The 27361-nt window shown below is 49.3% G+C and overlaps 1 protein-coding gene across 9 annotated transcripts in view; it reads right to left on the reverse strand.

Moving 5' to 3' along the window:
- Positions 1-4328: 4328 nt before the first annotated feature.
- The window catches only part of TOP1MT (DNA topoisomerase I mitochondrial), a 30628-nt gene continuing 7595 nt past the window's right edge, over positions 4329-27361 (reverse strand). For 3 of the 9 annotated variants that reach the window (XM_075085945.1, XM_075085949.1, XM_075085948.1), the window contains exons 2-14: positions 27214-27329; positions 24970-25091; positions 24059-24181; positions 23347-23534; positions 22509-22653; positions 21067-21210; positions 20382-20567; positions 19683-19751; positions 18520-18634; positions 17591-17718; positions 16765-16859; positions 15653-15802; positions 13829-15253 (exon numbers count right to left, since the gene is read on the reverse strand). In XM_075085945.1, coding sequence (XP_074942046.1) covers positions 15151-15253; positions 15653-15802; positions 16765-16859; positions 17591-17718; positions 18520-18634; positions 19683-19751; positions 20382-20567; positions 21067-21210; positions 22509-22653; positions 23347-23534; positions 24059-24181; positions 24970-25091; positions 27214-27329 — 1684 coding nt within the window. In that variant the 3' untranslated portion in view covers positions 13829-15150. Of the gene's footprint in view, positions 4787-5147; positions 5262-5933; positions 6962-13828; positions 15254-15648; positions 15803-16764; positions 16860-17590; positions 17719-18519; positions 18635-19682; positions 19752-20381; positions 20568-21066; positions 21211-22508; positions 22654-23346; positions 23535-24058; positions 24182-24969; positions 25092-27213; positions 27330-27361 lie in introns of those variants that run through there. The other 6 variants (XM_075085946.1, XM_075085950.1, XR_012659335.1 and 3 more) reach the window with 5 other exon arrangements.

A 27361-nucleotide genomic window follows, 5' to 3' on the forward strand; every position in this document is an offset into this window, starting at 1 on the left:
CATCACAGTGAAGGCATGGTCAGAGGAAGTTCAAAGGGACACCAAAACCCATAGCATCTTCCTTTTTAAGATAAAAAAAAATAGGCGGGGGGAATTACTGGGGAGGGCATTTTTGGTTGATTTGCAGATATTTTTGAGGTTTCCAACGCTAGCGTTAAACCACTGGGTCTGCCAATAGAGGTGACATAAAGCAGGATCAACAGGAAGGTGAAGTCAGCCCTGATAACCCCATGAGCACTAACCACTCCTCTGCAATAGACGTACACCTTCTGGGCGTGGAGAGAATAAACCGCATTGCTTGCCCAACAGATGAAGTTCTGCCAGACTCAGGGATTGCATACCACCGTGGATGCCAGAGAAGGTGTGTCAGTCCTCCCAGATGTCACGAGGCAGCAACTGAAGAGTTAGACCTATTCCAGGGAATAAGGATTGCCCAGCATGATTCATTGCTTGGTGTCCTCCTGCAGGGATGACTCTTTGGGGGAGTCTGGAAATCAGCCTGGGCAGCCAAGGCTCAGTGTCCTGCAGCAGTGGGAGCACCCTGGTAAAGGTCAGCACTGATAAAGCAGCAGTTTGCTTTAACCAGATTTAACTCTTTTTTTCCAGGAAGAAGGAAAAATAATTGTGTTACATTTCTATGATTTACAAGGTGCACCCTTGATTTTTTTTTTTAAACAAAGAAATGTCTCTGACTCAGTTTATTCCCTCACTTCCAAGGACTTCCTTCCAAGAACCAACCATATGAAGTTTAACAAGGGCAAGTGACGGATTTTACACCTGGGGCGCGGCAGCCCTGGCTGTACAGACAGACCAGGGAACAAGGGGCTGGGGAGCAGCTCTGCAGGGGGATCTGGGTTTTCTGGCTGACGACAAGTTGAACACGAGCCACCAGCGTGCCCTGGCAGCCAAGAGGGCCAGCCATGCCCTGGGGGGCACCGAGCCCTGCATCGCAGCCAGGCGAGGGGGGGATTGTCCCGCTCTGCTCCGCGCTGGGGCGGCCTCACACCGAGTGCTGTGGGCAGGGTTGGGCGCCGCAGGACATTGGGGGTATAAAGCTACTGGAGAGTGTCCAGAGGAGGCCACAGAGTTGGGAAGGGTTTAGAGGGGAAACTGTATAAGAAGAAGGTAAAGTCCCTTGGTTTGTTCAGCTGGAGCAGAGGAGGCCGAGGGCAGCCCTCATGGCGCTCTGCAGCTCCCTCCCAAGGGGAGGAGGAGGGGCAGGGCTGGTCTCTGCTCTCTGGTGACCAACGCCAGGCCCTGAGGGAATGTCAGGGAGATGGGCCAGGGGAGGGTTAGGCTGGGCATTAGGAGAAGGTTCTTCCCCCAGAGGGTGGTGGAGCCCTGGAACAGGCTCCCCAGGGAGGCATCACGGCACCAGCCTGGCGATGTTCCAGAAGCACTTGAACAAGGCCCTCAGAGACACGGTGTGAATTTGGGTTTCTCCTGTACAGGGGCAGGAGTTGGACTCAATGATCCTTGTAGGTCCCTCCCAGATCAGGACATTCTGTGTTTCTATGACTGATGGCATGAATGTCTGCTCTCTGACATGGAGTTGGAGAGGAGTCATTGTGTCCAGGGATTCAAATCTGCTGCTCACTGGCAGCAGGAAGGTGACCTGCAAGGCTACGGGAAGTGGTCCACCACTGGTCCGCTGGACGGAGTGATTTGAGGGACAAGTGTGATGATGGACAAGGGTGCACAATGGGCCGCTTGACATTTTGAGGGTTGCTAGTGGTCCATTGAGCCAGATAGTTGGGAAGTTACCATCCTGGCCTCAGGTATGCCTGATGCATATGCGTGAGGTGTGGGACTGCCATGGCTGGCATTTCCTCAGAGGCACATGAGAAACTGAGGATGGTGGTGTCACCCCGGGTGGCCAGTGCACGGAAGCAGCATGGAAGGCAGTTCTTGGCTGGGTCAGGGCAGAGAGCTGCAAAAAGGTGCCCCAGTATCCAGCCTCCCCAAGCAGCAATGAGGCTACAGCTATAGCAGTAAATTAAATGTGCCCAGGTGTCCAGGACCATCTCCACCACAGAGACCAAGAGGTGAATAGACCTTCCCTTGTCCCCTCTCCTCTATTTTTTTCCAGACATTGCATGGAACTATGATGGTTCATCCATGTTAAAACCTTGCCAGGTAACATGCTAGCACTCAAAACTGTTCATTATGTGTCATGGACGATAGCATTACAGATCAGGGAATAGGCCTAGGAACGGTTTATTTCCCTTTCTTAGGTTCAGCCTTGGAGATCAGACCCTTGCAGGCATATGAATTACATCCTTCAGGATGAGAGGTCGGTCCCTGATTTTACTCTCGCTGTGCCTCACTCGACTAGACAATTTTGTTAGAACTGGCTAGTAAGCACAGCTTTATTTGGCTGCCCTCGGCAGTGTTCCGGTTGTTGAATTTTCCTGGATGGAGAACAGAGATCAAAAGTCAATGAACACAAGTCAGCCAATGATCTGTTCATCTTCTGGGAGCCTTATTCTGGGCTCTTCTCAGAAAAGGCCTTGGGACAATGGCAATAAGGAGGGACAGAAACATCACTGTTTGGTCTCATGGAATCTCTTCCTTTTTATTTGCCCTGAAGTTTTTAACTTTTCAGCTTCCCTGTGGTCAGAGCATGTCTGCCTCATCACTTCTTAGATGGCATCTCAGAAAGTTCCCAAATATTTCTATGTATCCCAGAATCATCCCAATCTGTATGTTTCCCACACAGCTGCTGGTACATGAGGGGCTGCCAGGGCTTGCAGGACAGAAGTCATTCTCAGCACCAGATAGCCCTAGTGGTTAGGGTTGAAAAATAACTAAATAAAACCCATTCAATCAAGCAGTTGCAGAATCTAACACTCTCTTGTCCTCTGGCCTTCATTTTGGGTAGGGTTATGATGGAATAAGAGGCCAGGTCAACATGGCACCACTTGTTTTTGGCCACAAAGGGTACAGTTTGAAACACACCTTGCCCTGGAAGAAGAGGCAGGTGTGTGTGTTGAGCACCTCCTGGGTAAGGGCAAGCTCCAACTCCTCCCATCCTTGGGTCTGATGCCAGAAGGAAAAATTACTCTTCTGTCCCTGATTCTTTCCTTTTACCTTTCTCCTCCCCAGGGATGTACCTGTGCTTGGTCCTACAAGGCTCTTTTTTTGTATCCTTCCTGATCATGACCTCTCCAGAATCAGGACAGCAAACTGGGTTGTCATCACCAGCCCCTGACATGATCTTTCCCCACCTCAGACCTTCACCCATGGGTTTACTGCAAACTAACTTGGGCTTAAAGCCTTTGCGTGCCAAACGCCTGAAGGACTTGGGTGCCGTGGTGGCTCCTACCCAACCTGCCATGCACTCCTCACTCCTCGGTGCTGTGAAGGTGGCCAAGTACTCACCATGGAGTCCCACTGTGAGGCAGAGATACTTGGGTTCAAGAACGCAGCGTGGGCAGCCTAGGGCCAGGTTACACCAAGGTTTTGAAATCCTTCTGAGAACCTGCCCTTTGGCTTCCTCTCTTTCAAGCAGGGCAGCAAAATGTTGCCCCAGGGGCACGCCAAAGCTTTGTTTACCAGTATCACCTGATGTCATGGTGTCCCTGGAACTGTGTCTGCCAAACCCAGCTAGTTCTGGATTAACTTACATACAGGATCATACCTGTACTTAGGAACATTAATAGGGGTATCCAGTAGTGATGTCCAGGTGTCACAAGCTCCAGAGGAGGTCACCACACTTCCAGCCACCCTAGGGCTGGAGCCACACTGCAGAAGAGCTATCATGGAGGCAGCTAAGTCTATATCAGTAATACATGGAAAGCCCATGCACAATTTCAAGGGCTATCCCACAGTTGCTCCACTGTTTAATTGTTAACGTGCTCCTCAGCACAGTTTTAACCTGACCAACTACGACCATCAGTGACAATTCCAGATCTACTTTCCAATTATTTTGGATTCAGCCACCTATTCTGGAGGGAAGGAGTTCAGCTATACAGATGGGTATCAGCTGACCCCAGGGCCAGGAACTGACACAGGGCATTTCATTTGCTAATATGCCTTCCCCATGCTATCCTAGACTTGTCAAGACCAGAGTGTTGACAGCATACTAGAACACCACCATTGGAGATGCAAATTCATTATTTCTCCAGACCTTTTTCTATAAGCCTTTGAAACTCTCTGCCTAGCTGAAGCAGTAAGAGACTCTGATCTGGGGCTGTGCTAATCAGGATTTTATCCTCCTCCTACTCACCTCCATTTGTTTAGCTCTCTGTGTACTTGCGTGAGCAACCTGACCATGCTGCTTGAAAAAACCCAGCCCTGCTGTGAGTCAGCACTCAGTAAAAAGAGAATAAATAATAGATGTCTTGGAAATTTTTTTTTCTTTTTTTCTTTTTTTTTTAATGTTGACAGCAGAGCCCTGTTGCATGAGAAGCTATAAAAGAGTAACAGAGGAATCTCTTCTCCATCATACTCAAGCTAGGTTCAGACTGGCCCTTCCATGCCTGAACACCAGATGTTCAGAAGATATTCTGAGGACAGACAGGCAAAATAACTGCAGGTGCTAGTGGATCAGGATGGGTTAAGAAGCTTGCACGGGTTATTCAACAGGGACTTCATCACAGCCCAGTCCAGAGAAGGGGCCTGGTAACACTGACCAGAACTGCAGTTCCCAGCACCACCGTAGGAGGTCTCATCCCTGATGCCTCGTTGAGATTGCACTTGTCCCGACTGCAGCATTCATAAGGGTCTTTAAACAGGCTGCAATTTGAAATGCAGTTTTTGCTGATCAGCTTCTGCGGGTGAGTGCCTGGATGAAAAGTCAAATAAAACCAACCCATGAGTCTTTCCCCCAACAGCAAATCCTGACTTTACTTTGTGAGCAGCATGCGAAATCACTCAAGTCTACATGGGTTACGGTGTTCATTTAACTACCCTCTACCTCACTGTTCAAACAAAGAAAAAAGCTGGGCTTGACCTGTAACCCAACACTGTGCAAGTTCTCCCAAAGCCCCGTGGAAGAGGAATATTTTAGACCCCAGTGCACCAGAGCAGAAAGCAGGGGGAAAGACAAAGACCCACTGAGACCAGGGCTGGGACACAGGAGCAATGGGCAGCGGGGCTGAGAGATCACAACCCATGCAGTGCTTGGCAGTGGGACTCACTGGTACCTGTCTTCCAAAATATAGTCACACAGGCAGTCTCATTTTTGGTACATGAGGAAGCCGTCAGGCACTGATCATTGCTGGTCTGGTTGGTGCAGGTGTAGCACGTCAGCGAGTTGGCTACAGGAGGGGAACATAAATAATTTGCATGAGGTCAAAGCAAGAAACCCCTTCCCAGCTGGGCCTGTTCCCATCCTCATGCACGCCACAGGACAGAATAAGACAGAGGATTTAGCTGAGCCTATTCTACCCTTCTACTTCCCCACACCCAAAACTGCTGAATGCTCACGTGTAGAAAAACCCTCCTTCCAGGTGAGTGGGCAGCAGAGGCTTTCTGTGGACATTGATATTCAACTACCCCATTACAGCATTTGGCAAATGGTCACAGGGCCAGAACAGCAGTGAAGGTTCACTCAATTTTGAGCTTAAAGCTTAATTGCACCCCCATCCAAGAAGTGTAACATTAGCTGCAGATCTCAAGATACAATTGGGTTTGCGGAGAAACCCCAAAGGGCTGTTTTCAGTGGCACATCATGAGAATAGGAGAAGGTGACAGATTTTGGCTTGCTCTGTGGGCAGCCCAAGGCTGCAGCGTGTCTGCTGCACAAGTCCTTTAGCAGCTGTGACAGCACAAAGGAGAGGGAAAGCTGACCGTGCAGACCAGCTCTTTATCGCTGCCTGCTGACTTCTTAAAGACCACAGGACTTAGAAGTTTCAGATGTGGCTTCTCCCCTAAAAATGCCAGCTCTTTCCATCCCAGCCCAAGCCTTGCAGTAATCCTGAGCAACTCACCGATGTCCGTGTAGAGGACAGCAGCCAGACATGCCATCAGGAGAGCCCTCATCTCCATTTGCTCTTCTCTGCCTGCACAGTCTTCAGGGGAAGCAGCTCCCAAATCCCCCGTGGAGTCCTAGCTGGGAGGGTGGCCAACGCAGAGGCTGACACAGGTCAAACCACGTGTTGCAGTGTTCACAGCCCAGACCAGGGGGCTGACACATACTTGCAGAAGCCCAGCACTCACATCTGCTGCCCGAGTTTTGCGCACTGCCTTTGTCTGAGCAAGTGTTACTTAATATCTCAAAATAAACCAGAAGGAAAGCAGTTGCTACTGATAGCAGTGGTGGTTCTTTGAAAGAAGGCGGGAGATAAAAGGTGGGTAGGAAGTGGTGACCAGCCTATGAGGAAGCAAGGCCACCCAAGAAGGGGGATGGGGACTCAAACTTGCACGCTGTGAGTTGGTCCTAGAGAAAAGGGGGTATGCATACTGGGTCCATCAAGGAGGAGCCACTCTGAGGACCAGGGCCCCCATCTTTGGTTGCCTAATCAGGGTTAAGTCTGGAGCCTTGGGTTAGCACTGGGAAGGCTTGTCCCCCTGCAGCTATGCAGATTTTCCTCCCATGACTTGGCTCAAGTGCTGCTCTACCAGCTCTATTACCACAACCCTGAGCTTGGCACCACACCAGCAACATCAGGGGAGCCCAGGAGAACCAGCGAGAGACCAGATAAGGATGCCATGCTACTGCTACCACCTCAAAATCTCATCTGATGCGCAAACAGAAAGCACATCATCTATGCGTGCTAGTAAGATTTCAATTATACTAATAATATGTTAAGTCTCATCCAAGAATGACTGTCGGTCTAGATCTAACTACTGTAGGAAAGCAAAGAATAATCCTATGGAGAATTATATTATTACTGAAATTATTACACACACTTTGCGGTTTCCTGGTGTTTTCATTTTCCTGGTGTTACACTCACCCTTCCCACTCTTGGGGGTTTCATGCTGGTGGCACTACTGTGAGTCATCATCATCTGGAGCCCTGTGCCAGGAAAAATAAGATGTTCGTGTTGATAGTTCCTTCTTCCTCTCCCCAGGATCCACTCAGAGTCATTTCAATTATGTTTAACTTTTTTTTTTCACATGCTTTTTTGTTTGTTCTACAGCTGCATCTTACATCTCAATTTACTATACGCAGTGCCTTTTACATATGTTAGGTACTACTTTTCTACTACTTGTTACCTCTAAAAATCAGCCTAGTCCAGCTCCAGGTCTGCATTTCTTCAGCTAAGAGGTTTATAGCCAAGGGGTTTCCAGTTCCAGCCCAGGCACCATCTCATCACCCCATACCTACACTCCTCCGCACATCTCTCATCTCCACTTCCCAAAACTTTTGCAGTTGTACCAAGCCTGCATTTCTCTACACTATGTCTTGGGTCAGAGTCATAAACGCCTCATTCTACACAGAATAATAGCTTGTTACTGCTATCTATACAAGCCTACAGCTGCACTATACAAAGACATACAAAAGTAAAACAAATTAGCCATAGCCACTTGGTCAATTAGAAAATTGCTCTTACCGCCCAGCCAAGTTAAAAAAAAGCCTCAGGCAGTTCAAGACAAGCTCAATCAGAGCAAACCTAACAAGCCTTAATCCTGAGGTCTTGCAAACTCAGTACAAAGCTTACAGCCTGTTACTAGCAATAGCAATACCAAATTAAAGTTCTATGGGATAACAAACCATCTTGTGTTAGACTCTCAAAGGGGAAAAACAGGACTGAGCTATTTTGTTTTATTTATAGAATTAACTCCTGTTTTTATTGTTTTCTCCCCTTCCTACTCTTTTGCACTGTCACCTTTGAAAGCTTCTACATGAGGCTGTGCTGGATTGTCCTCATGTGCCTTTCTGTGCACTGGGAAAGAAAAAAAGATAGAGGGAGGGGGAGAAAAAGACCCCCAAACTTATTTGCACAGGAAGGGAGTCAGGGGTTGTGCAGCTACAGTCCAGTCACGCTTCTTACTAAAGGGGCCGTGCTGCAAAGCTTACCCCACTGGCTGTAGGGAAAATTAAGCTAAATCAAATATAACTAAGAGCAATAAAGGAGGACGTAATGGAAGGAGTCGTGAATGAGCCACAGCCTGTTACAGCACAGAGCACACGCCAAATTGCAAAGATGCTCAGCTCTTTGCTAGCATTGCCAAGACCCCATTGCATGCTCGCATGGCACACACTACATCAGGACAAAGCTGGGGGTTGGTTACACCCCATAAAAGACATGGCGATGAAGCAGAAAGCTGGATGGCTACAACCTCATATCTCATCCAACACAGGGTCCCAAAAGGGAGAAAGAAGAGAAGACTAATATAAGAAGAAAAAGATGGTATCATGCCATGTACCGCGGCTAGGAAGAGAGGCCAGACCTGCTTGGTCACCTCCCCTCACTGCCTCCTAATCTCACCACCCCTGGAAAGGTAGCCAGCAGAATTTGCTTTTGCAGGCACTCAAGGTCTTCTCGTGCCTCCTTTTGTGGGGAATCCTCGTGCATACGAAAACAGGGACAGTGCTGGGTCCAAGGATGCACTGGAGACGTGGTGGTGGAGATTTACAGCCCACCCTGGGCCTGTTTCTGACAGAAGTGGGCTTTGCAGCACCAGGAACAGGTTATGGGAAGTCAGGAACTGTTTCTGCCTGGTGGACTACCAAGAAGGAAGCATGAGCCCTAATTAAAGTTGATTAAGATAATTGCCACCCCATTCTCTTCCACTTTGGTAAACTAAGCCTTCAAGAGTTGAAGAGTCCAGATATGGCTTAAGAAATAGATGAAAGATTACAGAGAACAGCTTTAAGACAAAAAAAAAAAAACACAAACCAAAACAAAGAGCTCATTCTTGTATAGGTGACCTGTGGGAACTAGTTAGAGACTTCCTCATCTGACCTACGTTGGCCAATAATCTGGCCTGTTTACAAGAAGTGTCTGGATGAAATCCATCAAGCTAGAAAGACAGCTTTTTTTTTTTTTGAAAGGCATCAGCTGTGTTCCTCACCATCCCTTCAGCAATACAGGGCAACCCCAGGGAACCACTGGAAGCTACTTCAGTTTGCAGAGACTTCGCATCATGCCCTTCTCAGGCTGATGGCAGCAAAAGGAGCTTATGAGCCCTCCTGCAGCTGTGAAAGCAGTTATTCAAAGGCTTATTTCTCAGTCAAGCCAATCACTCATAATCCAAGCCTGGATTAAGGTGCAATTAAGAATATTAAGTAATTTATTGGAATTCTTCACGCCCCAGCTTGCAGTGGCTCAGGATTAAGGTCTAGAGAAGCCCTTCTCAGAGCTCGGGACAAGCTTGACTGAGCTCTTCCTGATTCTTTATTTTCTTTTGAGTAACAAATTTGTTTAGCTGACAAAAAATATCACTACTATGGCTAAAAAAAGAAGCCATAGGAAGAGCCAGCCTATGGACCATCTACTTGTTCCCTGTGGGACACCCATGATGGGCAGCCATCCCCCATCCACAGCTGCACAGAGCAAGTGCCAGTTCTCCTTTGCAGGGCACAATCCTGATATCCTGGAGTATCATCCTTGCCTCAGGAGCCATTCCTCTGCCCCTCATTAGACTGTCCTGCATTTTATCACAGGGATCCAATTTCTCATAAGTTAATGATATGCTTTCCTTTTCAGCCGCTGTCCTTGGCATCAGCAGGGCTGCATTTACAAACACGTGGCAAAGGCTAATGTCTGTCCAATTTGAGCTTGTTTTACGGCAGTCGGAACTTGGCTGACTTGATGGACACAGAGTGCAACTGTATAAACCCAGGGAGCTCCTTAAGGACATGGGGTTTTTTTTAATGCCAAACCACAGACATGATCTTCTCTCCTGCTAAACCGCATTGGGAAAGGAAACGCCTCCATTCATCGTGTTCAGAGACAGAAGGTCAGAAGCACAGCAGTGACAGTCTCAAATCTGTGCTACTCCTTTCCTCTCACCCTGACAAAAGCATTCTCCTTTAAATTTTCTGTTTTATTTTCCCCCTCCCCCTTTTTTATTTTTCATTTTTGCAACATCAGACCCTCAATGGAAAGAAGGGAGGGGAGGAAAAACCCTCTGGGAACCCTTCACGTTTCTCTTCCTTGCATCCCCACAGGGGTTTCTCGCCTCTCACATGTCTGCCAGACTACAGCTGTTTTGCTTTCCCCTTAATCTGATCACTCACCAGGGAGCAGATGCAGAGCATAAGCAGCCATTCAACAGCAAACGCTCCTCACTGAGGAGTTTTCATCACACCCACTTCCCTCTCTGCACCAATTAAGATGAATCAGCCAAAAGCCCATCTCTCCAAACCACCTACAGGTGAGCAAAGGCCCTGTCATTAAGCAGATAAAAGAGCAGCTAAGCAGCTTTGATGGCTGCCCTTCCTCAGTTCACCCACCAGGACCCCTTCTCCACTCCACGCAGCCCTGGTGGGCAGGGCAGCAGCACTGCCAACCTCACTGCCAGCCCCGACCGCTATGGAGAGCAGCTCTGGGAAACAGGAGGCTGATGGACTTTTTCTGTAATGAGGATCAATGATCTGTTGGCTGTGCGCCAAGAGCTTGACTCACCCCCAGGAGAGCACACAACTTGGGAAGCTTTCTGATGAGCACAGCTCAGTCCAAGGGCTTTAATGCTTGCAAAAAGGTGCCAACACGTAGGCTTTATGGTCCCATCTCTCCAGGATGCTGATGCAGAAGCAACAGACAGGGACAAAGCCCCATCAGAACCTCCAGATGCTCAACTTATGCAGGGAGAGGCATTGCTCATGCATAGCTCCTAAAAGCTACTGACTGAGATGGTCCTACCTCCTTCAGCCACAAGCTCCTACCACATCCCTCTGAGGCTCAGCAGGCTGGTGTGCAGCAGAAGGTGAAGTTCAGAGAAGCTCATGAAGTTCAGCAAAGTCCCAGATGTGGGGCTGAATAACCCCGTGCAACAGAGCGTGTTGGAGGGCAGCAGGCTAAGGAGGAAATCAAGCTGTTGCCTTCAGCTATTTAATGAGGAGCAGCAACCAAGAGGCCAGAGCCAGACTCCCCTTGGAGGTGCACAGAGAAAGGACAAGCAGCTGGTTGCAAGGTGCAACAAGGGAAATTCCAACCAGGTATAAGGGAAAAAAAAAGTTTTCTGGGGCAGAGATTAACTGCCAAAACAGGGACCCTGAGATATGACAGAAGAATCTCCCTCCCTGGAGAAATTGAAATCTGGCTGGAAAAGGCCCTGAGCAACCCAAGTTGGTCCTCCTTTGAGCAGGAGGTTGGACTCAAGCCTTCCAGACACCCTCCCAGCCTCAGCATTTCTGGGAAGAGGCTGGGCATGGGCAGCAGATGCCAAAGCAAGACAAGAGGAACTTCTACCTCCTACCACCCAGAAGTTCATCTTATCAAATGGCCACAGTATCAGTGCTGTCCTTGTGCCATCACACAGCGTGGGACATCCCCACCCTGCAGGTAGGGAGACAAACTCTCCAGCCCCCAGAACATTTGTTTTTAAGCATCATTATGTAACTAGAGCAGCCCTAAGCCCATCCCAGTATCAGCTTGAGCAGTCGGCTTCGTGCCTCGTAAATTTGCCTTGAGGTCTCCTCCCAACCAATATGAACAACAGGTTTTTCTCAAAAGCACATTAGTAACCCAAGAAGTTACAGGGGAAGGTGTCACTTCTAGTTTTGCCTGAAACCAGATCTTCCCTTTTTGCAAATTTATTTTTTTTTTTTTGCTTTAAAATAAAAAAAGGAGAAGTAATTGCAAAGGAATAATGCTAACATTTTGACTTTGCATTTCACTAGTGAAATACTGGCAAAAATACTCCTAAGCGTCTTGGGCAAAGCACAGGCTTTTATGTGCCTACAGAAAAGGCACTTCCTTGGAAAAAGTGAGTTGAAACATCCTTGGAAGGGCCAAGGCAGGTAAGGTTCATCTCAGTATGCCATTATTGCTCATTGTATCACCAAATAACCCCAAAACTGTTGGGCTGGGAGGGAGATCCTGCTCTCAGAAGTGTCCGTGACAAGGGTGTGATCCTGCTACACAGGGTCCTGAGCAGTGGAAAAATCCCTGTCGGATTGGGCATTAGGCCAGCCCCGCTGCTTCGTGCCACTGTGATGTCAATGGCAAGTAGCTCAACTTCTCCAACCTGTATCTTGCTTGCATGTGGCCGAGGGCCAGGAGGACACTCCCCAGACTTATCAGCCTCTCTCTAAAGCTTAGCTGTTTCAAACATCGTGCTACTAAATGCAGTGCAGATTATAGGATACCTGGCAAAACGCATGAACTCTCTACCTTGCTTTTGCTTTGTACTTGGGATTCCAATCTTGGTTTCACCAAGCTTTTTGACAGAAATGGTCAAGCCCCATAGAACTGGTTTATGGGGCAACACAATTCAGGGTAACACCCTTTGGGGAAAGGACGCTTCGTTTAAGCTCCTACAGAATAGCTAATAATTACTATTTAGCTGACACCAGCAGGTCTTTGACATCCAGAGCACCTGAGCATGGCCAAACGAGTCCTTCAGTATTGCACAGAGCCCATCTGCCAGCCTGGCCCTCCTCATCTGCTGCAGCACAAGAGGCAAACACAAGGCCTCCATCTTCATTAGCTGAGCTCTCACTGGAGTTGAACCACCTCAATTTTGCTCCAGGCATGACCTTTTGGAGAGAAGCAGGATGCTTTGATAAAGATAGGGAAGCTGTTGAGGAAAGCACAGCCCTGGAAGCATGAAATATTGCCAGCACCCACTCTGTGGATCCACCACCCCAGAAAAAAACAGGGTGAGGACAGAGAGGACCATGTGGGACAGCAGTCACCCAGTCTTTCCACCCCACTAACCCAGTAGCCAGCCAAGGATCACAGCACTGATGGGAACCTGCTGGAGGAGAGGCCAAGAACCAAGCTACTTATTTCCTCCCAAAGCTGTGGTAGGATTTGCTTTCTAGGGTGTTTTTTCCAGTGCTCTGCCAGCAGCTCTTCAAACTCCTGCAGCTACTAGCAGCTCCTTTCTCTCACATGGTGCTTGAGAGACTTTTTCCTCTAGGAAATACTTTAAAAAAAAAATCTATTTGTTCAATGGAAACAGCCATAGTGCTCATCCAGTTGCATCTTTCTCCTTTTTTCCTACTACTGGGAAACAGGAGCACTGTGTCACTAGGGGTTTCACTAGAATCGCTCCATTTTTGGGGATGGAACAAACTTTCCACAACAGTTAGTGGTGAATATTCTTTTTAACCTTGTTTGAAAGCCAGAAAGCATTTATCAGCGTGGGCAGAAGAACATCTCCATCCATTGGGACCAAAGCGGTTACCTCTGTTTCACAGGAACAAATGCAACACAGGGGTCAAGGCATGCTTGGCAGCTCCTACCCATTGCTTGTGCAGCTGATAACAGGTCTATCTTTGCCAGAAAAATAAATCTTACTGCATTCAGCTTGATTTAGATCTGTGTTTTAGGAGTCAGTTGCCTCATTAAAACCAACATGAGCTCTTGGGGCTTGCAGAAGCAACCCAGTTTCATAAGCTGCCACATCTCAGCCAAGCTGCAGAGCACACCCCAGTGCGGATGAGAGATAAAACAGCGTTGGCTTCACCCATGCATTTCCCCCTTACATTTGTCATAACTCTGCTATCATGCAGCAATTCAATTTCGGTGGCTCAGTTTTGCATACAGGCCCTTAGGGACTAAGCACAAATGGTCTGAGATCTGCGGGCAGGCTCTTTGCTTGAAGGCAAAGGATTTACTATCAAGCCTAATCCCCTGCAGACAACTGAGGGTACACAGACCCCATTATAGAGACTGAGCCCTGGCTCAGAGCTCTGCACATCAGCTCACAGCAGAACCGCATCCTGGATGAGTTGCGAAAAACCTCCAGTCACCGATACTCAGAAAAAAAATCACTTCCAGTTTTAATGAAATGCATTTCAAGTACCTGACTTCCAACCAAAATAGCAACAGTTTAAACACAAGAGCAAGCGGCTGTAAACGAACACATGGGAAGCACCGAGAGCTTTGGACTACAACGACCTGAACATCAGCCCTGAGATGCCAGAAGGCTTTGCTGCCAATGCAACAGCTTGCTTACACCTGAGATTCACTGGCATGTAGGCTAACAGTTGCCAGGTCCATGCCAATATCACTGATTTTTTTTTTTCCTCTGAAAAACAGCCAATTAGGCACAAAGCACCAACAGTTTATGCTATCAGTCCTTGCCTGCTCCATGCCCAGCAGGAAGAGACTGGGGAGGATGCAGCCTGATGACAAAGCTGTCATCCCACCACAGGCACAGCTCCAGCAAGATTAATACTACTCCCCAGCTTGCTCACATCCCACCAGAGCTTGGCCCAGCCCCACAGCCAGCAGCGCCCTTTCCCATTGCTAAATCTGTGGCTGGACAGTTTAGTTTCTGCTACTGATACAGTGAGCTGAGCCAGAGCCAGCTGAAGCAAGTAGGGGAAAGTAAGTATGGCTCCAAACAAGATGTCCTCTCCCTGACCAAGGTTTAATGACACAGGGGTGATTAAAGTACACTTCACTCACACCAAGGTGAATTTCATCCCTCCAATGCAAAACCTGCTTTTTAAACCAGCATCTTCCCCTCCCTCGCCATGACATTCACTCCCTCCCACACCATTTTTCCATTTTGATTATGTTTGTGCAATTGCACTTTCTCCTCTCCTGGAGGTGAAAGGGCACAAAATACTCCGACATGTAAAACCCTGAGATTTTTTCCCTTCTTCCCAGTGCATCCCTGACCCAAACCCGGGTCTTATACTGCAGCTGCCTGTTTCAGTGCTGTCATTGCCTTGTGTTTCCCCATCGAGCCAATTCAGAGAGCCTGAAAAGGGCAGCACAGCTCCACTACATCAAGGAGGTAGGATTAGATCTAATCTTGTTATCAGCACAATTAAGGCACTCATTCAATCTTCTTCTCAGACTCCGGAAGAGGAAAAGATCCAAAGCACTTGGCAACTCTGGAGAGGAATTAAAAGTTCACATCAAAGTCACTGCAGTCAGGATGAGTGTCACAAGTCAGTAATACCTGTTTCAACTAGAAACTGGGTGTTTGTTTACAAAAAAGGCACAAAATACCCGTATCAAACATGTTCATTAAACTACCCCCCAGCCCCACCCCTGCAACAACTGCAGCAGCACGTAAAAAAACCCTTCCAACAGCACCAAACGAGCACGATGTAACATGAAAGGCACTGCCTCAGAATTCAAAGTCCTCATCGGCCATGTCGATCGCCCAAGCAAACTTGTCCCTCTGCGTCTTGTTGTAGATCTTCTCGATGGGCACGCCAAACTTCTTGCACCTGCACAGAGCAGAAGACAGCAGCGGGGATGTGCTACCCATCCCGCTCTGCTCAGGGTGCGGCATCTTTCGGCCGTGCAAACTCCATCGCCCCAAGCTCCTTAAGAAATTACCTTTTTTACCGCTGTCAATAACGATGTGCAAAGTGACCCCTTCTTGCCCTGAGCCCAGAAGGGACACCCTACAAACAGTTATTTGCAGGAAAGGAAGCCTCAGCTTTGGGACTTTGCTCACTTCTCCAACACATTCAGGGCTTGGGCAGGTTTCTTTGTCCAAAGTTTATTCCTTTTCCCCCAAAGGCTTAGAGCTCTGGCATGCATTTATCTCCCTCCCCAGGCAGCACTAGGTGATCTGTACATCTCTAGAGGCACATCTGCCCCATAGCATGCCCAAGACTTACCAGGCTATGCTAATCCTGGGGTCCAGGTAATTCAGCTTGGACGTGCCCAGAGCTATCTGCTTGTTCTCCTCCTTGTCTGTGGCCTGAACATTCAGCTTGGCCAGCTGCTCTTCCAGCCGCTTCAACAGCTTCTTTTTCTTCTCCACATTGCTGAGGGCAGAGGAAGAGCAACACAGACAGCATGTTAAACGGGAAAAGAAGCAGAAGAGGTGAAATACAGAACAGTTATTACGTGCTGCTGCCTGGGAGCATGACTTGAAGCCAGTGAGTTTCAGCTCAGAGTAGTCTACTTTCACCTTAAGTCCTATATGGCCTGAGCCTAGAAATACTCCAAAATGGCAAAGTAGAAGATGCCATTCAGCACTACCCTACTTTAAGTACTTTAACCTGATAAGACACTTTTGTTTGTTACATGATCATCATCAAATTTGGGCAAGCACAAAAGCCAGCACCCCAGGAGAGACCATCTCCTCAAAATCAGGCTCCATGAGCAACAGCCATCTCCAACAACCTGCTTTGCATCTCAGCAAGACAGGGCACGAGCAGAAAACAAGAAACCCCAGAGTACAAGATACAGGCCTTGTTTCTCTCCTCCAAGCTCCTCCTGTCTTTGGGCAGCAAGTCCCATTTGGGCTCTGGGAAGGGGGAGCAAATTTGAACAGACCCCATGCAATGACTGCTGCAGAGATCAAACAAGCCACAATTCACCACTCAAGTGTCCTGCAAAAAAAACCCTGCATGAGGACTAGTCTGTCTATCCCCAGGCCTAGGCCCAAGCTAGGCATCCTTTGCACCATGGCATTTGCAGGATAACTCCAAACCAGCAGCTTGCGTTGAAGTTTGAGTATTCAGAGAGATGTGCTGTATCCCAAAGAAATCCCCCTGAAGGGGAAATTTCCAACACTACTGTTGCAAGAAATCATCCACCAGACGTCCACCCATTTGCCAGGTTGCCATGGGACAGGAGGCACCCTGGTACCCAACAAGGGCACGGTCAGTTCTGCTGAGCTGCACATAGGGTGTCAGACTGCACCCTTCCCCACCCACAGGACCTCTGCACAGAGACCCCTCTGCAAGAGTATTGTAAGGATGAGTCAGGAAGAGTCACTCACGCTTTTGCTTTGTCATTTTGTGTATCTTCGAACTCATCTTCGGCTTTTTTCAGCTCTTGCTGGGCTTCTTCCACTTGTTGCTTCTTGGCATCGATCTGTGAAGGTAAATAGAAAGTCATCCCATGCTCCTGTCCTCCCTTGAGGTTTCACCTGCCTCCCTCTTTCCCTGTGCTTTGCCACACCACTCACCACAATGTCTCACCAGCCAACAACTTGCCCCTGCAACACTTGCTGTTGCTCAAGCATCTCTTAGCATCTTGCAAAAAAAGTTCCACACAGTACTGATGCCAGAAACATTTGCAGCTCTTAGCTGTTCATCCTGTGCAACTGCCTGAGACTGACAGGCTCATGACAGTGCTGGAGCCCACTGCAAAGCCCCAAGCTCACCAGTAGAGTGTGAACAAAAGCTGAGGACAGTTAAAAGTGGTAGTTTGAGGTATTCCCACAGCAGACCCATGAAATTTCAGCTGGTCCTCCTGCAAACAGCCAGACAGGAAAACCAATTTCCCTGGTCCCGAGCCAACTGTGTCAAAGATGTGCCACTGTAAAAGGCACCCAGCTTGGTTTGAAGACATGAAGAGATGAAAAAACCTCAGTGCCAAGTGTGCTTCATCCAACATTTGACCTTACCCCATCCCTCTCTGCCCTGGGCTGCTGATGTCTCTGTACTGATTAAAAAACCACTATTCCTGGTTTATTCTATGCCGTGCTTGTGATCAATGCAGTCTCTTTAGGCATCACATTACTCACCCTCTCCCCATCCCCAAAACAAAAAGGGATCAGAGGTGAGATCAGGTCTGGGGGCCCTCAGTTTAGTCTGTCTCACCTTGGTCTGGAGGTTTTGCATCGACTTCTCAAAGGTTTTCGGTGTAGACCTCTGATGGTTGCACAGGATGGCCACAGCTCTGTTAGCTCGGTTGTAGGAGAGGAGTTTTCCTGCAACATTGTCTTCAGCTGGAAATAAATGGAAGCATCACTATGTTTCCTTTCTGGGAGTTGGGGGAGGCAGGGAACAAACCAGAACAGCAGCAAGTTTTTCGCCTTTCCCATCCTTTCTCAAGGGACAGCAACACTGGTTGGGGAAATTAAGCATCACTGAATCTGATACTGTGCCTCACCACTCATGTGTCCAAGGCAGGCAAAAATAATGCAACCAACCAGCAATGCCAGGAATATTTCTGTTCCCCCTTCCTATCTTGTGTATCAGTTAGTCTGACTATCGCTGAGGGGGATCTCATCAATATAAGTATATGAAGGGCAGGTGTCAGGATGATGGGGCCAGGCTCTTTTCAGTGGTGCCCAACGCAAGGCCAAGGGGCAACAGGCACAAGATGGAACACTGGAAGCTCCACTTGAATATGAGGATAAACTTCCCTGTGCGGGTGCCAGAGCAGGGGCACAGGCTGGCCAGAGAGGCTGTGGGGTCCCTTCCCTGGAGACATTCACCCCCCGCCTGGACGCGGCCCTGTGCCCCTGCTCTGGGGGTGCCTGCTCCAGCAGGGAGGGTTGGACGAGGTGATCGCCAGAGGTCCCTTCCAACCCCCACCATTCTGTGATTCTGTAATTATTTCTCACTTCACATGGTTCCCAACCCACTACATACCCCTGTAAGTTACATACCACCCTACAATGTGCTGCAACACCTGCCAAGGAGGGGCAGGCAGTTCTAGGGACCCCAAGGCAATGGATGGACATCACTGAGCCCACTGGCCGCACACTGTGGCTGGGGTACCACAAACAGTATTAGTAACTCACAGTTAGTGAGTGCCTTGAGCTGCTCCTGCAGGGTGATGGAGGCATTGTAGGTCCTGAACACTTTGGCAGTCAAACCATCCATCAGACTCTGGAGGTGTCTGTTCAAGATGGATGTCTGGAGGGAAGAAGACAGGACTAAGCAGGGCAGGGAAGAAAGGAGAACAAGCAGAAGCCAGGACAATAAAGCACTTGCTTTTCAGACCATCTTCTGCCTCAGCAACCAAATCAGGCATTAAAAAGAAGTCTTCTGTAGCTTGCAGATCTGCTTGTTGGGTCAGGCCTTCATCTACCAAAACCTGGCACAAGTTACACCTAAACCCACAAAGAATTTATCTGGAAGTCAATCTCTGCCCATTTATGTCCTTGAGGACATCTCACATCCAATATCACATCTCACATATATCACATCTGATATCTCTGTTCTACAGAGCACATAGGGCTGCAGTTGGGCTGGAAACAGAAGATGCTAAGAGCCATCTGGGGTTTGGAGGGAGCCTTGCTTGTACCAAGAAAGCCTATCACAGGTAAATCCTATTTAACCAGAGAGGAGCAACCTCTTAAGAGAAGAGATGGGCAAGGGGCTTTGTAGGGGGTGCAGGCAGAGGGGGAGCATGGGTGGCAGCACCCTATATCCTACACTGAGGAAGAGGTTTTTGCAGGGAAGTAGCTCAGGAGGGAAGGCTGCAGCACAGCTCTCCATTTCTGTGCTCTGGAAGCTTCTCCTGCTTCTGCTGAGCTCAGTGAGGTGTGAAAGCATCAAACCCATGATGTTTAACACCTCTGGCAACACCCCAAGCAACACATGCACGGGCAGGCCTCCCCAGGCTAAAAAAAAGCCCAAGCAGACGAGTTAGAGGGAAGGAGTGGAAAGCCACATCCTTATCAGGGGCTACTTGTGGGTGCAGACAGACAAGCCTGCATTCAGAGAAGCAGAGATGCTACCAGTGCAGAAAGATGGAAAAAATATCACAGCATCCCAGCAGGGTGTTCAAACAGTTTCAGTGGTGTTTCTGGAGGGGAAATAGTTAAAACCAGGGTAAGGAATGACACTGATGCAGCACCACAGCCTGGGAGCCTACAGGCTGAACAAGGGTGTCACGGGTTAGCACCGATGGCCCAGAGGGAGTAGAAGCTGTTTCAAAAGCTTAGAAGTGACAACTCACATTAAGCCTGTCAAAGAGGTCATCTGCTGGGTCCTTGTTCTTCATGAACAGCTGCAGGTTCTTGAACACCTGAAGAGGAGGAAAGGATGGCCGTGATCAGGGACAAGGAGCCAATTGCTCCCAGACATCTCCATCTGCCTCCTCATCCAGACTCACTGAGATTCAGACTTGTGTAGTACACATCCTAATGCACCACCAACCATCTCATCTTCAAGCGCTGCCACTGGGACCTCAAAGCTACTGGTGCCACAGGCTGTTTCCCCCACTCTATCTCTGCTATCCCCAGCACTCCAGTTCCTCCACAAACACCATTAAAATCATCTATCCCATAGGAAAAGTTAAAAATAAAATATCAATAAGGACAGTTCAACTCCTAATGCCCACCAGTCAACTGACGATGCTCCAGCAGGAGGCAGGACTTCTCTCTGTCATGGTTCATGGGCTAGAACCACCTTGAAAGCTCTATCCCAAAGTTCCTCCCCCTTCTCCAGGCCAGAGGCAGCACACGTATGTCCTTGTCACCCAGCACCATTGCGTCTCACACACATTGCCTTCATGGTGTTAAAGCACAGGCGGCATCTTTGCAATGGGTTTCAGATGCAGACTCAGGACTGATGACCACTGAGTGAACCAAGCCATCCAGCTACCCCTGCACCAAATGGCCATGCCAGCTGCTGCCTCCATTTCTACCCCACTCACCGGCTTCTCCACTGACACTTTGTTGTAGTAACGGATCGAGTCTTTCCCAAGGAAGTCAAACTCCACCACGTGATCCTGCCCATCCAGCTTGGGGTGCAGCGTTATGTGCTCCACACGCAGGGAACAGCAGCCAACTGTGTCCGCAGTCTCCCCTTCCTCTTTCTCATTGCCAGCTCGCAGGGCCAGCTGGAAGGAGACAACGAGCCATCCATCCCAACCCACCACAATTCCCCTTTCCAAGGTTAATGTAGACATGGACACTGCGGGGGAGGAAGCTTTCTCACTACAATGCCTCACTGAGTGGCTGTTGGGACCCTGGTAGAAACCAAGAACTGACTGGCTCCAGCAGAAGATTCTTTCACTGCTCTAAGAAACCTTAAATTATCAACCCCCCAGAATAAAATTACCCAGGTCTCCAGTGGGACGTTTGCCAGAGACACACACGCTGATAAAGTCCAGGGAGGCCAGTACAGCTCCAGCACTGCGTCACAGCTGTGTCTTCACACAAGCATCAGCAGATAGGAGGAATCACCATCCTCCATGATCACTACCAGGTGCCTCACGAGGAGCAACCCTGGCTAGTCCAACCAGTGGACACCAGAAAAACTACAAGGTGGATCAGGTAAGCTAAATCCCAGCCTCAGGAGGGATGGGGGACCTGGGGCCAAGGTGGGGCTGCAGATACCTTATCAATGAAGTAGAGGGCCACTGCTCTTTGCCGCTTCTTCATCTCCTTGGACTTCCAATCAGTTCTGTACTGAGCACGGATTTTGTGGACAACATCCTTTAAGCGCCGGGCTACCTCATACTTCTGCCAGTCTTTCTCCCCCTGGAAAGAGGCCAAGACCCAGTGCCCCATCTTCCTTCCACACCCACCAGTCAGACCCTGTTCTGGAAACACCTCCAGCATCTAGATACTGCTCAAAGCCCATTGTTTTCTTGAGGAAAAATCCATGAAGGGGAAGAATCAGAGCAGAAAAAGCTCATCTAGGGTTTCTGTGCCCTCTGCTGGCTGTGCTGGACCTGGCATCCTGGCCAAGTCTGAGCTGCTCATAGTCTGGAGGTGTCGCCTGCCAGCAAGCAGCCAGCACACAGCAAATATGTGGTCAAATGAAGTGGTGAAGCGCTGCATGGCCATGGCCGCTGCTGCTTGGACACCACCACGGGCACAACTCAGCAAGTGCATTGTGTCAGTCCAACTTGCATGCAGTTTCCTTATGTGCTTTGAGGACTGGGAATAGTTTTAAATCACCTTTCCCTCCCCACAGCGTTCACTCCCTCCCATGGCACTACAGATGGTGATCCCACCTCCCCCTGCCCTCCATTTACTAGCATAAAATCATAGAATCATTAAGCTTGGAAAAAACCTTTAAGTCCAACTGTCAACCCAACAACCCCAGGCCTCCTAAACTATGCCCTGAAGTGCCATGTCTACACATTTTTTGAACCCCCCTAGGGATGGTGACTCCCCCACCTCTCTGGGCAGCCTCTTCCAACGCCTGACCACTCTTTCAGCAAAGACATTTTTCCTAATACCCAATCTAAACCTCCCCTGACGCAGCTTGAGGCCGTTCCCTCTCGTCCTGTCACTGGTGACTTGGGAGCAGAGACCAACCCCCCCCTCACTCCAGCCCCTCTCAGGCAGCTGCAGAGAGTGATAAGGTCTCCCCCTCAGCCTCCCCTTCTCCAGGCTAAACCCCCCCAGCTCCCTCAGCCGCCCCCCCAGCTCACTTGTGCTCCAGACTCTTCCCCAGCTCCGTTGCCCTTCTCTGGACACGCTCCAGCCCCTCAGTGCCCTAAATGAATTCAACTCCATAGCCTCTAGTCCCTGCGGACCCTCTCTGCCCTTGTGTGGCTTCCAACAGCCTTGCCTGGGCACACTGAGCAGCACGGCACAGGGATGGCTCTGCCAGTAGCAATCCATCCCCTGGAACAGGCTTGATGCTTACAAGTCATCCCTGTCCCTTTCTCCTCAGCACCCAATGGCATAGCAATTTAGTTTATCTTTGTTTTGTTGTTTGTTTTTTTTTTCAGGGGGAAGTACATTGTTGACATGCCACATCTCTGCTTTCCCCTGATCTTTCCACTTAGCAAAAAGCTCTGCCTGAACAGCAGCATCACTCCAACCTTCAGCTTGGAGCTGGGGTTCAGCATGATGTACTTCAAAGTGTTCTGGATGTTTTCCGTCCATGAGGCCAGCCAGGTAACCGTGTTGTCAAAGCGCACCTCCTTCCACTTGTGCCCTTCTGGTGGCTCGGGGATCTTGGAGTCCCTGTGGGCAGAGCAGGGTTACAGCCCTCAGACCACGAACAAGAAACAGGAACAGTCATCAGCTCGACGGCTTCTTCACAGTGGGCCAAGAATTGTCAACACATTGTAGCATTACTTACAGAAAATATACAGCCCACCCAGAATTGCTCCACTGCATGATCAGGTCTTTATCATTTGGATGCTGGGGACAACAGGAGAACTTGCTGGGCTGGTGGTGAGTGTTTTAAATCAAGGCCACAATGTCTTCATATGGGTGGTTTAATACCAAGCCAACTCACATCACTTAGAGGGCAAATACTCTTAACCCAAGCCCTGCTTTTCCTCCCTCCGAGGAGAAATGGCTTGTTTGGAAGAGGAGCACGGGACAAAGAGTAAAGAGCTGACCCATCTTCAGAGAGGCCATAGGGGCACTGCAGTGTTTGTAGTTGATGTTGGGTGAACAGTGCAGGCACAGCTTCTGTGGCCACTGCACATCCACAGAGAAATTTAAAATCAAACTGCAAAACAAATATTTGGAGGTGACCAGGAGGTGACAGAAGGGCTCCAGTGAGTTCGAGCCTGAGGGTGTGCAAAGCAGTGATTGTGGGAGATAACAAAACCCTGCACCAACTTGGAGTAGACGAGATGTGCTGTTTACCCCAGTCCAAAAAGCAGCTCAGCTTTTGGGAGCTGAGCTCTTCCCATGGCAACTCACTTGCTGCAGTTGATGATAACATCTTCTGGCATGATCCTCTTCTTCAGCATGCCCATTTTGGGGTGGTCACCACGTCCACGGAACAGCCCTGGCGGCTCAGTTTTGAAGTTACCTATCTTCTCCCGGTGCCCATCCAGGATGCAGTACCCATACTCCTCCTGGATCTTGTCTGCCTCCTCCTTCAGTTTCTGAAATGAGCACCATCCCCCCCCATCACCACAAAGGATGAAACCAAAACACCATGACTCATGCCTGCCTATCGCTACCCTCCTTTCCCTGAAGGAAGCAAGGCTGGAAAAAACAGAGCTCAAAGGGTTGGAGAGGAAGAAGTGAGCTGGGGTCCAAGTCCACTCCCAACAAATAGCTTATCTCCACTCACTTTGCAAACCCTCACAGTGATGCTGTCCCAGCATGATATGCTGGTGGAAAAAGCCTGTGTGCCACCAGGCCCTTAGCAAGGTCCACCACCCTCTAGAGAGGGCAGGACCCCAAACCATGGTCCAAGGATGACTGGTTTCCTGCAAAGGCATGAAACACAGAGCATCTACATATAAACTTGAGGGGTGTGATGATCCTGGAGACAGAGCTGGTCCAAATGCCAAAAAGGTCCCAGGTCAGGTCATAACACCAAGAAAGGAGACAAGACAAAATACCCCAAGCTGGTCCCAAAACATATCATCCAGCCCCAGACATCATACGAATCAGTCCTCACCTGCTTCTCCTCTTTGGAGAGTGCTTTCCGTGCCTCACTTTTTTCCACAAAGTACTTGTGGATCTCCCTGAAGTCACACTTGTCCAGGTCCTTGATTATCTTCTGCTCCTTTGATGTCATCTCCTGAGTAACAGATGAGAGGGACTGGGTAAAGCCAGGAAGCAAAAGTAACTCCACAGAGCTGCTGCCTATGCCTCTTCTTCACAGAAAGAAGAAATAGAGACTCACATGCCAGTTCTTCAGAAAAGTCAGAAGGAAGCAGCCACCACAGCTATTCCATCTGTGTGCACTCAAGGGCAGACAAAGCTGCTGTGGTAGGAGGCCAGGCTGCCTCTGGACACCTGAGCCTGCACCCACAGAGAAGCAAAACACAGCCGGCTCTGTGGTGGAACAACCTCTAACCTCTGCTGCAGAAACAAGCGGTCCCCAAGCATGGCTGCACGCAGCTTGCAGGGACTGCAGAAGAGACACTGAAGGTAACTGGGGCCACATAAACTCACCCTAGCAGGGGTCTTGCTTTTTTGGGGGACTGAGCCATGGTGCTGCGGGACCAGGAGGTTAATCCTTCAGAGGGACACGTGCCCCAAACCATTTGTGAAGCTGTTTTCAAGACCCACCACCTGCTTTCTTTGGTTGCGTCACTACAACTCAGAGGGAGCACGAGTGCCAATGTGAAGCCCTCAAGGATACTTCAAGACAGCAAGTCCCAGCCCAAACCCACAAGCAGCAAGGAAAAAAAAAATCATATAATTTAGAATCTTGTAATTACGTGATTGTAAATTATGAACTAAGCCACAAAAAACTCATTCCCTCCGTCCCACACTGCAGCCTAGGGTCTGCCTGGAAATGACAGGTTTAATGCCAAGTGTTTAATGTGGAAGACGGCATGGAAGCCCTCACAGGGAAGGTACCTTCCTCCAGTCATTGAAGAAGTTGTTCTGGAAGATCTCCTTGGTCGTGTATTCATGGTCAAGCATTTTGGCGTAGAAGGTAGCAATTTCCTCCGTTGCCAGGCTCAGCTTCAGGGGTTTGCCTAGGAAGGCAGAGGACCTTTAGTATCAGTTATGGGGACAGCCCAACCCTGCAGCCCCAGGCAGTTGTTCAGCAGGTCCCAGTGCTCAACACAGTGCCAAAACAGGGACAAGGGGTGAGAACAGACACTGGCAAGACTTCAGCACCCCCCTGCACCAGGCACAGTCTCGTCTGGAGATCAATACCCAGAGCGTTTGGCACAGTGGGATGCTGCTGCAGCCCATCTGCAATCACACACTTAATTTTCTTTTCCAGGAGAGTGGAAATCCTAATTTATGTTAAGGTCACTGAGCCACAGGACTTTCAGCAGCCACCATGCTATGATGAGTCCCAAACTTCTGGCTCCACATGAAGACATGGAAAGGTTTGTCTTCTGACCATGATCACTTCTGGGACCATGCTGAATAGCCAAGGTTCTCACTTGGAGAGGTCTCATCTCAAATACCTTCCCATGCAGATGAAGCACGAATCTCAGCTTTGAGCTTCCCATGATTGCAACAGGTACAGATGCAAGAACCTCTCATGGTGGTCCAGTGGATCTCGGATCATTTCTTGGAGGCGGCAAAGCCACCGTCCTCACCTGAGCTCTTTGGCTAGAGCAATGAAGTCTAGTGAACCCAAGGAACATCTTGGCTTTTCCTAGGAAACCAACACTTTGAAACAGGTTTTCTAAACAAGCTGCAGGAAAAGCACACTGCAGAGCTCCAGGGGATGGTTCAATCCTACTGCACCAGACACTGGTTTTGGGGGTTCCTGAGCTCCACCTGAACTGCAAGGCATGGTGGGTCACAGCCTTATAGCAGCCCCATGACAGCCTATACACACCAGCTCAGCCATGGTCCCTTCCTGCTTGGGGTTGTTGCCTGTCCACAAACATATTTTCAGCCAGTAACGATGACAGCTTTTAGCAAACCAGCCACCCCCCAGGTGCACTTAACACACAGATGGGTCTCCAGCAGCTCAGAGGCCACAGAGAAGGTCCAAACCCTATGCAAGACTACATACGGATGCCAGGGCTCCTCCTCAGAGACGGAAAGGTCTCCAACATCCCCATCAATGTCCCAGCAGTGCCCTCTGGTGATAGCGTTGCCAGACACCTTATTTCCCCAAATTAGCCCTTTTATCTACTGTAAAAACCAACAAGGTATAGGAAGTCCCAGTAAGGGGCCTGAGGAGGACCAAGACTCCATGGGACTGCAGTCCCCTTCCATCTCCAGCATCCCTTGGTCAAGCCCCGATGGTCCTTCTTGCCTCCCTTCCCTTGATCTGTCAGGAAACAGTTCAGGGATGGGGCTGAGAGCAGGGAGAAGAGAGCCCAGTAGGCATGGTGGGAAACTAAGGAGGACAGCAAAGACCTGGTCTGCCAATCTCTCAGCCCCTTCACCAATGCACCAATTTGATGTAAGGCGATGCATGGCAGCCCTGGGGACAACATGGAGAGCTGTGACTAAGAGCTTGGAGCAATCCAGCTAAACCTTGCAATGTCTTAGAGGACAAGCAACATGGCAGTCACTGGGACGGGCAAACCGCTCCTCTCAGACAAAACCACATTCTCCCAGCTTGTAGTGAAACTGTGCATCAGCTGACTTAAAGCTCAAACCCCAAAGCATTTTAATGAGGAAAAAAGTTTCTCCCCCTCCACCCCAGCCCATCTTTGCAAGAGGTACACAAGGACTTCAGGCAACAGCATCAAGATGCATTGCTTCCCCTTGAGAAACTCAGGATCCACCCCTACCACTGCATGCCCCACGGCCAGGAGAGGCTGTGAGCAGAGGTGCAAGTCTCAGATCTACACACGGTTGCATTGCAACATCCTAAAAACAACAGCAAGCAACCACATGAGAGCCATCACCCTGACCAGGGTGCTCCACACAGAGGGGATGCATGAAGCACTCTGCATCTGCCAGGGGCTCATTAGCTCCCCAGTAACCCCATAACTCCTACCACATGCAAAATGCTCCAGCTTTAACCCATGGTTCAGGCTTTATCCAATGGTATATTTAGGCCCTTTAATAATGTGTGGTCTGCAATGCTTCCCCCTCCATACAAGGGAGGACGGTGGCTCTTTGGCTGGGCAGAGGACAACTCCACATGCCCCAGGTCCCATCACAAGGCAGACATACCGTCATAATAAAACTGCACATCATCAGGCAGCGGCTCGTAGAGGGGGGCGAAATAGGGTCCTCTGTGTTCCAGCTGCGTCCACTTTACCCCATCTTCTTTCTTCTCCTCTTCCCACCTGGGACAGATGCACAGGGACTTGTGAGAGCA

This window comes from Phalacrocorax aristotelis, chromosome 2, assembly GCF_949628215.1.
Source record: "Phalacrocorax aristotelis chromosome 2, bGulAri2.1, whole genome shotgun sequence".
Classification (NCBI taxonomy): Eukaryota; Metazoa; Chordata; class Aves; order Suliformes; family Phalacrocoracidae; genus Phalacrocorax; species Phalacrocorax aristotelis.